At 36.6% G+C, this 16053-nt stretch overlaps 1 protein-coding gene across 3 annotated transcripts in view; it reads left to right on the forward strand.

The window, feature by feature from the left end:
• The window catches only part of LOC150095640 (uncharacterized), a 205250-nt gene that overhangs the window by 113080 nt on the left and 76117 nt on the right, over positions 1-16053 (forward strand). For all 3 annotated transcript variants that reach the window (XR_016550027.1, XM_090409716.1, XM_090409715.1), the window contains exon 14: positions 10125-10168. Coding sequence is in view for 2 of the 3 variants with exons in the window: in XM_090409716.1 (XP_090265842.1) it covers positions 10125-10168 (44 nt within the window). In the remaining variant the exon portion in view is untranslated. The remainder of the gene's footprint in view (positions 1-10124; positions 10169-16053) is intronic.

A 16053-nucleotide genomic window follows, 5' to 3' on the forward strand; every position in this document is an offset into this window, starting at 1 on the left:
TGAGCGGGTTGTTCCACTGGACATTAGTTCTGTGTTCGTCAGTACACTGATGTATAACAGTTGTTTGTGTTTAAAATTTAAAAACTGTAGATTCAGCAAATTTTATTTTTATAAGTGTAAAAGCATTTTTACCTGTGAAACATGAAAAAACAGTGAAATTTATTATATTAAATTTTTTTTGGAAAAAAAAAATAATGAAAAGTGATTCTGCTGATTCTACTGCTGTTGAAAATGAAGTGGAAGATAAAGTTTGAAGATAATACGCACATTGATTCAATGAATATGCAACAAGTTGGAAGAGAAAAATAAAATAATTTACCTGATTGCTAGAACGAGAAGTAAGCATTGTATTTCAAAATGCAGTATAAGTGGTTAGAAGTTAAAAATGGTAAATTAGGATGTCGTATATGCTCAAAATATCAAAACTTAAGTGTTGAACGAGAAAAAAGTTGTTTTATCATGAAAGGAATGGGTAGAAATGAAAATGGAACCGAATGGAAACACTACAGGCTCAAGAACCGCATGTTTGCATAAAAAGTTATCCAAACATAATGAATCATTTGCTCATAATAAAATAATAAAAATAAATGAAGAATGTAGCAAATCTATATTACCATATTTAATTGACAAACTAAATGAAAGAGAAATTTTGATTTATCTTCTAAACTATAAACAGACTTAAAAATGCTTAATTCTGTTTATAGTTTGGTGAAGAGAAACCGACCAATGTCTGATTTGTCAGATTTAAACGAATTAAAAATGGTATTGATCTAGGATATCATTGAATTCTAGATTCTCATGAATTACAATAGTTGAACATATTTCTAAACAATTAAAATTAGAAGGGGTGCTTAAGGGTCAAAGCTGTATAACTGAGAGGAGACCTCCACATAGCCTTTAAAGGAATGCGGAGAACCGACCAGGGCTTCTGACCTAATGTCCAATCCTCACCTTCTCGTGATGCACCCTGTTGGGTATCTACTTGGATACTGAACGAACGAGGATGGGCTGGCAATTTGGGATTTAGCCGACCAAATTGTATTCTTATTGGTTAAACTAAAATTAAAAATGATGGTACGACATGACAAAATTTCATGCCGGCTGGGGCGTCGCCCAGTTAAACAAGGTCCCCGTTGTTTTCGCCAGGGAACCAGGGCGAACAGCGAAAAGTCAGCTACTGGAACAAATCTGAAAACAAACCCCAACTCAACATCACCAGAGTTAAAGATCGGTACTATCAACATAAGAAGCCTGAATGGTAAAGAAATGGGGCTAGCTGAGGAATTAGATAAGTACCAGATCGACATAATAGGGGTGACTGAAACAAAAAACACCAAAACTGGTGAGATCTTTCTGAGCAATAAATACAAAATGTTATATTCAGGTAATGACAATCTAGGAAAAGAAGGAGTAGCCATAGTATTCAACACAAAATACGAGGCTAATCTTCTTGAATGGCAGTCAGTCTCAAGTAGAGTAATGTGGGCAAATATGAGAATGGGGAACTGGACAATGAGCTTATTTGTGCCTATGGTCCCACAGAAGGTTCTACCAAGGTAGAAGTGGAGGAATTTTTTGAGGCTTTAGAAAAAGCCACTGACACAATGAAAAATGAAAAGTTGGTCCTTGTTGGGGATCTAAATAGCAGAGTAGGAAATGATTGTGAGACATACAAAAATATTTTGGGAAAATTTGGAGAAAAGAGCAAAGCTAATAATAATGGCAAATATCTGTTGGATTTCTGCTCAGGACGTGGACTGGTTATTACTAACACCATGTTCCAACATAAAAATGTGCACAAATTCACATGGAGAGAAGAGGCTAGGAATAAGAAAAGTCTCATTGACTATGTTATTGTTGATAGTGATGTTTTCTCCCTGGTGCAGGACACCAGAGTGTACAGAGGATTTGAAATTGGAAGTGATCACTATCTAGTCTTGAGCAAGATAAAATTGAATTTCATATTGAAAAGAATAACATGTAATAAAGTTTTAAAGCGAATAAAAGTTGAGCAGCTCTCAGATGTGAACTGTAGACTAAAATACAGTTCACATCTGAACTGTAATTAGTGAAGAAAAAAATGAAAGAGTTTGAGAACAGGAATCAAACCTTGGAGATTCAGTGGCAAACTCTGAAGAAAACATTGATTGATTGATTCTGCCAGAGAGGCATGTGGCGAAGTTGTCTGTAAGGATAAAAAGATTAGAACTCCCTGGTGGACACAGGAAGTTAAAGAGGCAGTGAAGGAAAAGAAGAAAGCATATCAAAAGTTCCTGTCAAATTAGTCAGCTTGTGCTCTTAGAGTATATATAGAGACAAATGCAAGAAAGCGAAATACTGTGTAAAACTAGCTAAACAAAAGTCATGGGAGGACTTTGGCAAGAATATAGAAAATAAATATCAAGAAGGTGGCAAAATATTCTGGAGGTTGTTGAAGAAGCTTAGGAATGGAAGAAAGAGTGCTGTAAAAGGAGTTAGAGATGATAAAGGTGACATGAAAATGGGAGAAAAAGATATCCTTGAAGTATGGAGTAATTACTTTGAAAAACTTCTAAATGAAACAAGCAGTGATGACAGCACAATGCTAAAAAACACTGACCAGGCATGCAGTCAGGAATACATATCCATACTTGAAGTAGAAAAAGCCATCAAAGGCTTGAAATGTGGAAAGGCAGCAGGAGTAGATGATATTCGACCAGAAATGTTGAAGTATGGTGGTATAAGAGTCTTACAGTGGCTCCACTGCATAGTTCAGAAGGCCTGGACAGAGGGACGAATTCCCGATGATTGGAGTAGAGCTCTCATAGTACCCATGTATAAAAAGAGAAATAAAACTGAATGTGAGAATTACAGAGGTATTTCCCTATTGAGTGTTCCTGGCAAGATCTATGCAAGTATACTTGAAAAACGGTTGAGAAGAATTGTGGAAGAAAAGATTGGTGAAGAACAAGCTGGATTCAGGCCAAATAGAGGCTGTCAGGATCAGATCTTCACTTTACGACAAATAGTCGAGAAAGCATGGGAATATAACAAAGATCTGTATTTAAGTTTTGTCGATTTGGAAACGGATATGACAAGGTGCCAAGAGAGTAGCTATTCAATACGCTGCAGTTATATGGTGTCAATGTGGCATTATATCAAGCAATACTTAGTCTTTATTTGAGTTGTAAATCAGCAGTTAGAATTGAAGGAAGTACAGGATGGTGGTTTAATGTTAAATCTGGTGTGAGACAAGGATGTACATTATCCCCTCTGTTATTCATTATCTATATGGATCACATTATGAAGGAAAGTGATATTAAATATGATATCAAAATTGGAGATGTTAATGTCAGCTCTTTGCTTTATGCGGAAGATGTTATACTTCTAAATAAATCCGCTACAAGTCTGCAAGATTCTCTGACTAAATTGAATAGCTGTTGTAATAGATATGGTATGAAGGTCAGCAATAAAAAGACAAAGACAATGAAAATAGGCAGAATCATCGAAAATGTCAACTGTGTTGTGAATGGAGAACCTGTGGAACAAGTAAAACATTTCAACTATTTAGGCACGATTTTTACTGAAGATGGTAAATTAAATATAGAAATAGACAACAGAATCAACAAAGCTGGTATGGTGGGAAGTCAACTGAATAAATTCATATGGAATAAGAGAGAAATTATTCACAACACTAAATTAACTGTATACAAGACAGTGTTCAAACCAGTTTTAACTTATGGATCTGAGAGCTGGGTCGGAAGTAAAACACTTGACCAAAGACTAGAGACCACAGATATGAGAGTCCTGAGAAAGATTATAGACGTGAACAGATGGCATCAATGGCAATATCATATTAAAAACGAGGATATTAGGAAAGAACTTGACATTGTCAGCATTCAGGAATGTATTAGCAGAGCTAATCTCAGGTGGTATGGTCACTTAAACAGAATGGGCGAGGAAAGATTTGCAAAACAAGTGTTCTCTGCCAGGTTGGCAGCAAAACGACCCAGAGGAAGACCAAGATATAGGTGGATTGATACGGTACAAAGTGCCTTAGATGATGGAAATATAAGATCTGATAATGTTGGAGTCTTGACAAGTAACAGACTGATTTGGAGGAAAATTGTAGATAGGAAATTAATAATGATGTAAATTTTTCATGTAGTACTATCATATCCTGTACCCCCCTTGAGGGTACATAGCAGGAATTTGATGATGATGATGATGATGATAAAATTAGAAATATTCTCCAAAATAATAGAAAAAAAAAGTGAAATTTCTATAATAGCAGACGAATCGATAATGTTGTCGATTCATCTGCTATTATAGAAAAAAAGTGTTTTAGTTATTCACATACAAGTTGAGCTCACTGAACCATGTATGATTTTTGTAGATCTTGCAGAACTAGAAAATACCTCCGCTGAATGTATACATACTACTTTAAATTCATATGGATTTTCTGATAACAATTTAAAAAATCATCTCATTGCATTTTGTTCTGATGGAGCTAGTGTGATGCCAGGAAACAAATCAGGTGTTGCAATCAAAATTCTACAAAAATTTCCCAAAGTGATTTGGCATTGCATAGCTCTTCATTTACAATTAGCATTAGACGATTCAATAAAAAACATTAAAGAAATAAATCATTTTGAATTTATGGATAAATTATATGCTTTTCTTCATCAATCACCAAAACATCAACGAGAATTAAATACGATTGCAAAAGACCTTGGTATCGAAATTTTAAAGATCGGCCTTGTGTTTGGACCACGTATGGCCAGCTTGCAGTTTATGAATGGCTCTTGCTTTTTTTTTCTTTTTTTGAATGGCAATGTGGAGAAATTACCGAGCTTTATGCAAGCATTTTGCATCGAACCATAAATATATCTGTCAGAAGCTCTACAAAGTCGCAATATAAGTATTATAAGGGTTAACTCCTTAATCATGCGAACAATTAATGCAAGTAATGATTTTAAAAATTCTGTAGGTTCTTGTGAATCTAAAATTGATACCATGTTAAAATCAAAACAATTTGAAGAAAGAGCAATTGAAAGCAAAATCAGATTTCACAAACTATCGCAAGAAACATTACTAAACTCTCTTATAATGTCTTTAAAGGATAGATTAATGCAGCAAAGAAATTTTAAACTTAAAAATGAAAATTATGAAGATTTGGAAGATGAAGAATTCAAAAACATTTTAAATGTATGTTATTATCCTGAAACATGGAGTATGGAAGAAGTTACGTTTCCATGGTTAGAAGGGAAAAAAAAAGATAAGATCTTTAAATTTTATTTTGAAATATGATATTAAAATTAATGATTTTAGAGATTTAGTGGAAATGGCTTTGACTAGAAAGTTACAAAACGAAATTCCCAGCACGGCGAAAAAAGCCAAAGCGATTATGGCAACAATTGCAGTTTGCAGCGCTGAAGCCGAATGAGCTTTTAGTGTGATGAATAACATTGTAACGACGAAGAGATCTTCTCTCACTATAACATATTTCGGATTTAATGACAATATGTATAAATGGGAAACCCTTGAATGAATTTAATCCGAATCCCTATGTCAAATCTTTTCTAGAAAATCGTCGCTCGGCTATAGATCCTCCTAGAAGAACACAAGGTGTGAAGGATGATATAAGGTGTGGCAGCTGTTGTCATAAGTATTTCCTTAAAGTAATTGTTTGTAAATGTTAACCTGTAGAAGAGAGAGTTTTTTCTGGGTAACAGCGAGTTTTGTTGTTTTTTTTTCATGTAAAATCGTCTCATAATTTCGAAAGTGATTTTATTAAATAAAATATTATAGTTACTGTTACTACCATTTTACAAATAAGAATTCACTTTTTGTAGTCTCATATAAATAAATATTACTAGAAAATAATGTTCCTTGATTGGTACCATTGATTATCACTTGAAGTATAAAAACAAAAGAGAAATATAACTTATTTTAATATTATTGTGTTTAGATAATATTTATGTACTATTTATAGATTGTTTGTCATAAAAACTTCTATCGTAAACAAAACAAATTTATTTTGTTTATAAACATCCTGCGAACATCCATTAGCGTTCACAAACATCCCGCCGTGGGAATGGATGTTTGTGATTGCCTCTGTAATTACGTTGATGGCGTTGGCATAGTTTTTTTTTTTTTCTCGACAATGCGAGCCCTTTGTTAAAATTTCCATGGCTCACCACTGCATATACTGGTAAATGTCCACTTCTAGGTCTGATGTTGCTTTGTGCCTATCACTTATATAGCTGCTCAGGATCATCTCTAGCGAGTGTCCAACACTAGTCATCACCAGATGAAACACATCCCAAGCTTTATTCTCATCACTCTATAGCAGGTTTGTCGAACATCTCATCAATGAAGAGCTCTCAGGTCTGAGAATCCACAAAAACCTTCCCCTTTAATTTTCAGACGTGAGAGCTCTTCATTGATGAGATGTTCGACAAACCTGTTATAGAGTGATGAGAATAAAGCTTGGGATGGGTTTCATCTGGTGACTACTGTTAGACACTCGCTAGAGATGATCCTGAGCAGCTATATAAGTGATAGGCACAAAGCGACATCAGACCTAGAAGTGGACATTTACCAATATATGCAGTGGTGAGCTTGAAAGCTGATCCAGTAGGTCCATGGCTTTTATGAATTTTTTTACCAGACCAAGTTTCACGTGTAGGAGTGGTAGCAGAATTTTTTGTTTCTGCCAGCTATGACCTTCAGAAATTTTCTCGCAGGGCAATTTCTGTTCACATAGTGCAAAGTCCTTGCTCGGCCATCCCATTCACACATAAAACAACAGTTCTTCGTATCCCAGCTGCAGACCCATCAACACAAACATGTAGATGATACACCATGGCCAACATATGGATCATCATTAGATGCTGAAGGCTCAGGAGAACCCAATATTGGTTCACTTCCTTCCTCATCATCATCCTCTGAATCGATGGAAAATTCTTTCAGAGGTTTGGGAACACGAAGTCCTTCTATGTGTGGAACTGGTCGGAGAGCAGATGGTATATTCGGGTACACTATTGTCCACTTTTGTTTCCTCATGACGCCTCCTGAAACAGGTGGCACCATGCAGAAATAGCAATCATTTGCATGATTGCTATTTCTAACCATAGGAACAGCAAACAGCATCAACACTTTACCACTTTTCAGCCACTTCAGAAGATTTCTAGCAGAGGTACTACAGCATATGTGTGGGGGCCCAGGCCTTGTCCTGGTCCCCAGTCTTACATCCGAAATAAAGCTGATACGCCTTTTTCACTAATGGAGTGATGGCCTTTTTCTCTCTTGCAAACATCACGTCCCTGCAAATGTAATAAAAGTTTGCACTATTAACACAGTATGAGGCATCACTACTGCTGGATTTTCGCTGTGGGAATCACTTGTGTAGTACTTGTGATGCAGGAATAAATGGGATCGTAGCCCAGGAAGTCGCACAAACACTTGCTCACCCTACGAGGCTTCACTTTATACTAATGATTGCATCATCTTATGACAGCAATGTCATTGCTCAACTGCATTGCATCAGCCAGTGATACAGTCACTCCTGGGGGGGGGGGGGGGGGTATGTATGATAACATCCATCTCTTCCTACCATTCCATAACAGCTGCAGCTTTGTGGCATGGGGTATTGTCGTCTTGATAGTAACATGGGTCCATTCCATAAAATCTCCACAGGGTAGACCCTGAAAATCTCCTGATTATCCAGAATATCAAGGTACTGAGCTGCCTTCATGGAACCACGGTCTACGACCAGTGGTCCCACTCCACACCAACGGAATGCACCCCTCACCATTACTCCTCCACCACCAAACTTTACTGTGGATACACACACTCTGTTAAAGTGCTCACCAGGCTGCCTCCACAGCCACACCCTGCCATCAGACTGGAAACAGGTGAACCTTGATTCATTGCTCCAGAGTACCATTTCTACTGTCAATTGTTCTGTTCACATGCTCTTGCACCAAGCCAGATGAGCCGCCTTGTTCATTGTTGTGATGTTTGGCTTTTATGCTGCTGCTCTTCCATGGAAACCCAGTAAATGGAGCTCTTTTTGTACAGTATAGTGCTCACCATGGTGTTACTGGCACTCTGGAACTCATCACAGATGGTCTGTGCCAATTGTAGCCAGTTTTTGTGTGCCACCCATTTTAACACCCTCCTGTCCCTGTCAGTCATTTTCAACAGCTGCCCTGGGTGTTTTCCTGCATTAGTGATGCCAGAACATTTCCATTTGCTGATCACATAGCTATTCGTTAATTTTGGATGCTCCAATTGATCAGAAATGGCACATATGGACATGACCACCATTGTGACAGCTCACGATGACACCTCTCTCTCGAAGTCACTAAGTTCACATTGTGTTGCCACACCACCTGTATTCAGCTGCTTCCTACTATCTTACACCAGTTTTTATGTTATTAACAAGCCTGGAATGTTCCATAACTTCAAATAACAGGGGTGTTCGAACAATTAGTGGTAGAGAGAGAGTGTGTGTGTGTGTGTGTGTGTGTGTGTGTGTGTGTGTGTGTGTGTGTGTGTGTGTGTGTGTGTGTGTGTGTGTGTTTCTAACACACACACACACACATTCTTTGCTAACAGGAAGAATTGCAAATATATAAAATTTTATATAGTAAATATCTAACAAAGACAGTGAAAAATGGAAATTTCATTAAATGACTAAGCTTCTTTGCATAATAGATGAACATGTAAAAAAATTATTGATACAATATAAATGTACTGCATCCATAGGTAATGTTCACCACTGTTAACAGAGGTGATATGCTGTTTCGTTGTGCAGCTTCCAAAAAAAAAAAAACAGTATGTATGTTACACTGCTTGGAAAGAAGTCAACAGACACCCCCATGGGCAATGTACATCAGGCCATGTAATGAGTCATGTGTTTACAGCAGTATAAATTGGAGAAATATGGTGCTCCCAAGTCACTGCAACTGTGTCCAGGTGAAATGGCTACAAGAAGGGAACTGTTAGAGTTTGAAAGAGGCATTGTGATAGGATGCCATGCTGTAAGCCTATTTGTTTGGCAAATTGGTTCAGGTCACTAGTCACTGATATCATACTTAGATGGAAGCACAGGAAGTCAACTGCAAGTGCTACCCACAGTAGACAACCCATCACACTCACTGAACGTGACTTTAGGGTGCTACAGAGCATAATATAATAATACTCACTGGCCAACACATTCAGTGCAGAGTTCCAGGCATTGACTGCAAATAAATCTGCAGAAAATTCGGAACTGAGGCTCACAACATGGGTTTTAATGGCAGGACTGCAATATGCAAATCCCACATTATCCGAACCAACATGCAGCATCTTCTTCAGTGGTGCAAATAGTATACAGTGGGACATGGAAGCTTGGAAAGCTGCGTTATGGAGCGACTAATTACACTACACCCTCTACCGAGAATATGAATGGTGTGGGTGTGGTGGATGCTCAGTGAACATCTCTTATAAGAATACATAACTCCAACTATGAAATTCAGAGGTGGGATGATATGGTCTTGGTTTGGCCTCGGACTGCTATTTGTTGTGCCACAAACGTTGAACTCTGAGAGGTATCTTAACATTCTGAACAGCAGCCTTATAATGCATGGTATCATAAGGTTGCTGCTGTTGTAATAACTCTATGGTTTGTGGACATGAATGTCACCACACTTAACTGGCCTCCACAGAGCTCTGATCTCAACCCTATTGAACATCTGTGGAATGAACTGGAGTATCTGGTGAGGTCAAGAGATGTCCGTCCTGCAACAATCCAGAACCTCATTACATGCCTACAGGAAGAATGGTCAGAAATTTCTGTTGATAGCTGTTGTACACTTGTGGACAGTATGCCAATAGGATTGCTGTGGTCATTACATCAAAAGGAGGTCCTGCATCTTATTAAGGTGGGTGCCATGGCTATTCATTCCTCACGCTGTGGTGTCCGTTGACTTCTTTTCTAGCAGTGTGTATATATATATATAAGCTACTTGATACCTCTAATTGATATTTGGTATTCTCTGGATATTATATGTGCTATTATATTATATAAACATATTCAGAACTGCTTAATTCTGAATCAAGCAGATATTGACCTTTTGTTATAATTTGCTTAATAGCTGCTTGGAGAACTCCGGTAAAAGTTTCAGAAGATACTTGGAAGGTAAGTTAAATACTGTTGAATATTTCTTTACAAACCTGAAGAATTATTCATGATACTATATTTTGTTTTGCATGTTGTGCAAGAAAAAATACAGTATTGTGGGATTAATTTATTTTTACCCAAATTTATTTATTATCGATGTGTGTGGTTGGGTAAGTGGCTTGGTATGTTAAAGTATTGCACGGTGAAATCCTCTTTCCCTTACTGAAAATCTTATTGCTTTTAAGACAAAACCTGTATTACGGAGACTGAATGCTTCTGCTAATTCATTTTGTCAGCAATTTCTTTGTATTTCATTATTTAATAGTGAGAATTATCAGGTTCATTTGACAGATCGTACAAGGGAATCTTTATGGTGAATTCACTTAACTAGAAAAAAGCTCTGTCTCTCAACCATTGCACTATAACAGATGATTCATTTTTCTTCTGGTGAATTTCTTATAATGCATTTTTCAAGTTTCAGTATCATCATTAGATAACTTTAAAACTAATCTTTCATTAACGAAAGGTGTAATATTGTCTCTGCTATGTGTCTCTGACCTCTATCATAATGCATTTTCTTCACCATTCTTCCTATCAGAGTTTTTTGTTTGGTGCTTGATCTGTATGTAACTCTAGTTTCCTTTATGTCGATTTTTTTTTGTTTGTTTGTTTTAATTTCTAATTTTAGGTGTATATTGAAGCTGTTGTATTGTTTATACACCTTGTGATAGTCACTTCTAACACAACATATAAATTTCATTTTATTAGTCTTTATGTTGCAGACTAAGTATGGTGTATGTTTTTTGCATTTTGTTTTTCTATTTTTAATCTTTTCATTTCTAGTAGGAATCACAACCAGCAGATAACTGTCACTAGTGAAAAATATACTGATTAGATAGAAGACAGTGTTTCTCTGTAAAAGTGCTGACATGCTTATGAATTTCATTATTTGAAGGGAAAAAAAATTGTGATTGTATAATTAATTCCTGAATGTACCCACAAGAAGCTATAATAGCTCAACAAAAATTTTCATTATTAGTTTATTACCAAGAGTTCCTTCCAGATTAGTTTACTTCGTAATATTTAACTGCATTAGCTATTAATTTCTGTTCTCTAATTGCTTTCCTCTATCATTTTTCATTCAAGCTTGATCATTCATCTCCCAGTCTATTTAAATGTCCATATTATGTTACTATAGATAGTTCTGTTATTTACTTCACTGTTTATAATGTCACGTTCTTTTTGAAAATAATACTAAGACATTTTCTGTCTAGAATGTGAATTCATGTGTTCTTGCCTGTACTTTTGCTGGCTTAAAGACTTTTCTGTTTCAGCTACTTAAGAGAACTGTACCAATAATTATTATTATATCCTATCTCCACAGGACCGCGCGGTTAGCCTAGTGGCTTTGCGCTTCGCAACCATATGTCTGGGGAAGGAGTGTCCCAGGTTCGATTCCCGTTGTAGACGTGAGGAATTTGAGGATCTTCCTCAGGCAGAGCCAAGTTAGCCGGTCTTGGGCGCGGTCAGTAGGGTTTTTTCCGCCAGTTTATCTGGCGTTTTTCATCCCGCAAACAGGCAAACTGGCCCCATGTACATACGCTTCTACAGTCAAGAATATATCCCACCCCCCAGCGGCAGACCAGGCAACAGGTCGGTTGGGAGCAGTACTAACAAGAAGTCGCATCTAAAAGTAACATGCGGACCCTGCATGGGAAGCGGGAATAACACATAGTAGAAGAAGATATCCTATCTCCACACGGGTCTGGAGACTCACACTAATGTTTATACTCACAAAACCTATCATACCTCTCCTTAAATTCATTTACTCTGAGGGCACTTGCAAATAATTCTGACAATCCATTCTACTCATTGACCACTTGCCATGTAAAAAATATAATCCACACATCCTTATTAACCGCATTCTTCTACATCTTCCATAGATGATTGCTGGTTTTCAACATAAACCTTAGTTCTCTATTTATCATACTATTGAAAATTTTCTGAAGAGTCTCTAGCCTCATCAATTTCCTGCAATTTAGTACCATCAGTGTGATATATCCTGCAGGGCAAAATATCCTGCAGGATATCTGCATCACCTTTATCAGCTGTTGCTCTTCCCAGTTTTTCATTGTCAGCAAACAACTTTTAAATTATTCTTTATGTCATTGATATATAAATTAAAGAGTAGCGGCTTCAGTATAGATCCCTGAGGTACTCCACTACTCACCCTCATTCTTCTAGATTTTCGACTCCACTATATGCAGGCCTGGTTGGCCAAGCGGTTAGCATATCCACTCTCCAGCCAAAAAGTTGCGGGTTTGAATCCCGACATGGATGTTTGTGATTGTCTGTGAAAATACTAATAGTGATGGTCGGCGGTAGATGGCATTGGTGTAGATGATGAAGGTAGTGCATTTGGTGTAGATGAGAAACTGTAGAGTAGGCGTCCTCCCTTGATGCGTCTTGGACTCTCTGGAGGTATTATAATAATAATATGCTACTCTCTAAGTCTATTTTCCAGTCAATCCCCTAACCATTTTAATAGCTTCATATCCATTTCCATGTGGTATTCTGTCAAATGTGTTTGCAAAGCCCAGCATAGGCTTTTCCTTTATCCAGCTCTGCTGTCACATTTATTATAAACTATGAACAAATTACTAAGACAGGACCTGTCGCTGGATGGATACCCAGTGTTTGATTTTGCCTTTAATCAACTTTTCCAATACTTTAAGCAGTTACTGATATATTAATTAGTCTGTAGTTTGTTCTTTCTCTCTTTTATTTTATATTCCCTATTTTCATATCAGGTTTATCATCATGTTTCCTATAGTGTGATCCATATACAGATTAAAAATTACAGTGGCATAATAAATATCCATCACCTTTCACATCCTTCATTTCTAATTGCTGGTTTTCAACATAAACCTAAATTCTTAAATCTAAATTGGACTCCTTATAAGTTGTATTGAAAAACTTTTTACTTGGCACTTTGTCTACCCCTATTTTGCCTTGCCTAAGTTTTTTTGCACCCAAGTTTTCTTCAGCAAATTTTCTTGAATCTCTTCTCATATATACTTGTATAAATTAATATTAGACACTTCAGATAAGATTCCTTTGTAATTCTCATTCAGTTTTTTTTTTTTTTTTTTTTTTTTTTTTTTTTTTTTTTTTTTTTTGTAGGTTGGCATATAATACAACTGCTTTAAATTTTTTTGTTTCTCCATATATAAATATTTCCTACCTCCAGTATTGAAATTTATTTTAGCTGCATGATTCATAGATGTTTCTTTACCAGTGTTTGAATGTTATGTGCATTATCGGTTGCAGCTCATCATCATCATCAAATTCCTGACATGTACCCTCAAGGAGTGTACAGGATATGATAGTACTACATGAAACATTTACATCATTACTAACTTCCTATCTACAATTTTCCTCCAAATCAGTCTGTTACTTGTCAAGACTCCAACATTATCAGATCTTATATTTCTATCGTCTAAGGCACTTTGTACCGTATCAATCTACCTATATCTTGGTCTTTCTCTGGGTCGTTTTCCTGCCAACCAGGCAGAGAACACTTGTTTTGCTAATCTTTCCTCACCCATTCTGTTTAAGTGACCATCCACCTGAGATTAGCTCTTCTAATGCATTCCTGGATGATAACAATGTCAAGTTCTTTCCTAATACCTTCGTTTTTAATATGATATTGCCATTGATGCCATCTGTTCACCCCTCTAATCTTTCTCAGAACTCTCATAGCTGCGGTCTCTAGTCTTTGATCAAGTGTTTTACTTCCGACCCAGCTCTTAGATCCATAAGTTAAAACTGGTTTGAACACTGTCTTGTATACAGCTAATTTAGTGTTCTGACTAATCTCTCTCTTATTCCATATAAATTTATTCAATTGACTTCTCACCATTACCAACTTTGCTGATTCTGTTGTCTATTTCTATATTCAATTTACCATCATTCAGTAAAAATCATGCCTAAGTAGCTGAAATGTTTTACTTGTTCGACAGGTTCTCCATTCACACACAGTTGACATTTTCAGTGATTCTGCTTATTTTCATTGTCTTTGTCTTTTTATTGCTGCCCTTCATACCATATCTATTACAACAGCTATTCAGTTTAGTCAGAGAATCTTGCAGACTTGTAGCAGATTTATTTAGAAGTATAACATCATCCGCATAAAGCAAAGAGCTGACATTAACATCTCCAATTTTGATATCATGTTTCAATACCACTTTCCTTCATAATGTGATCCATATAGAAAACAAATAACAGAGGAGATAATGTACATCCTTACAGCAGATTCACATTAAACCACCTTCATGTACTTCCTTCAATTCTAACTGCTGACTTACAACTCAAATAAAGACTAAGTATTGCTTAATATAATGCTCCATTGACACTATATAACTGTAGCGTATTGAATAGCTTCTCTCTCTTGGCACCTTGTTATATGCCTTTTGTAGATCGACAAAACTTAAATACAGATCTCTGTTATGTTCCCATGCTTTCTTGACTATTTGTCGTAAAGTGAAGATCTGATCCTGACAGCCTCTATTTGGCCTGAATCCAGCTTGTTCTTCACCAATCTTTTCTTCCACAATTCTTCTCAACCGTTTTTCAAATATACTTGCATAGATCTTGCCAGGAACACTCAGTAGGGAAATACCTCTGTAATTCTCACATTCAGTTTTATTTCCCTTTTTATATATGGGTACTATTAGAGCTCTACTCCAATCATCGGGAATTCGTCCCTCTGTCCAGGCTTTCTGAACTATGCAGTGCAGCCACTGTAAGACTCTTATACCACCATACTTCAGCATTTCTGGTCGAATATCATCTACTCCTGCTGCCTTTCCACATTTCAAGCCTTTGATGGCTTTTTCTACTTCAAGTATGGATATGTATTCCTGACTGCATGCCTGGTCAGTGTTTTTTAGTGCTGTCATCACTGCTTGTTTCATTTAGAAGTTTTTCAAAGTAATTACTCCATACTTCAAGGATATCTTTTTCTCCCATTTTCATGTCACCTTTATCATCCCTAACTCCTTTTACAGCACACTTTCCTCCATTCCTAAGCTTCTTCAACAACCTCCAGAATATTTTACCACCTTCTTGATATTTATTTTTTATATTCTTGCCAAAGTCCTCCCATGACTTTTGTATAGCTAGTTTTACACAGTGTTTAGCATTCTTGCATTTGTCTCTGTATTCTCTAAGAGCACAAGCTGACTTATTTGACAGAAACTTTTGATATGCTTTCTTCTTTTCCTTCACTGCCTCTTTAACTTCCTGTGTCCACCAGGGAATTCTGATTTTTTTATCCTTGCAGACAACCTCACCACATGTATCTCTGACAGAATCAATCATGGTTTTCTTCAGAGTTTGCCACTGAATCTCAAAGGTTTGATTCCTGTTCTCAAACTCTTTTATTTTTAATTCAATAATCTTTGTGTATTTTAGTCTACAGTTCACATCTGAGAGCTGCTCAACTTTTATTTGCTTTAAAACTTTCTTATATGTTCTTCTTTTCAATATGAAATTCAATTTTATCCTGCTCAAGACTAAATAGTGATCACTTCCAATTTCAAATCCTCTGTACACTCTGGTGTCCTGCAGCAGGGAGAAAACATCACTATCAACAATAACATAGTCAATGAGACTTTTCTTATTCCTTGCCTGTTCTCTCCATGTGAATTTGTGCACATTTTTATGTTGGAACATGGTGTTAGCAATAACCAGTCCATGTCCTGAGCAGAAATCGAACAGATATATGTCATTATTAGCTTTGCTCTTTTCTCCAAATTTTCCCAAAATATTTTTGTATGTCTCACAATTATTTCCTACTCTGCTATTCAGATCCCCAACAAGGACCAACTTTTCCTTTTTCA

The sequence above is a fragment of the Typopeltis vanoorti genome, chromosome 20 (assembly GCF_054136105.1).
Source record: "Typopeltis vanoorti isolate ZY-2024b chromosome 20, IOZ_Tvanoo_1.0, whole genome shotgun sequence".
Taxonomy (NCBI): domain Eukaryota; kingdom Metazoa; phylum Arthropoda; class Arachnida; order Uropygi; family Thelyphonidae; genus Typopeltis; species Typopeltis vanoorti.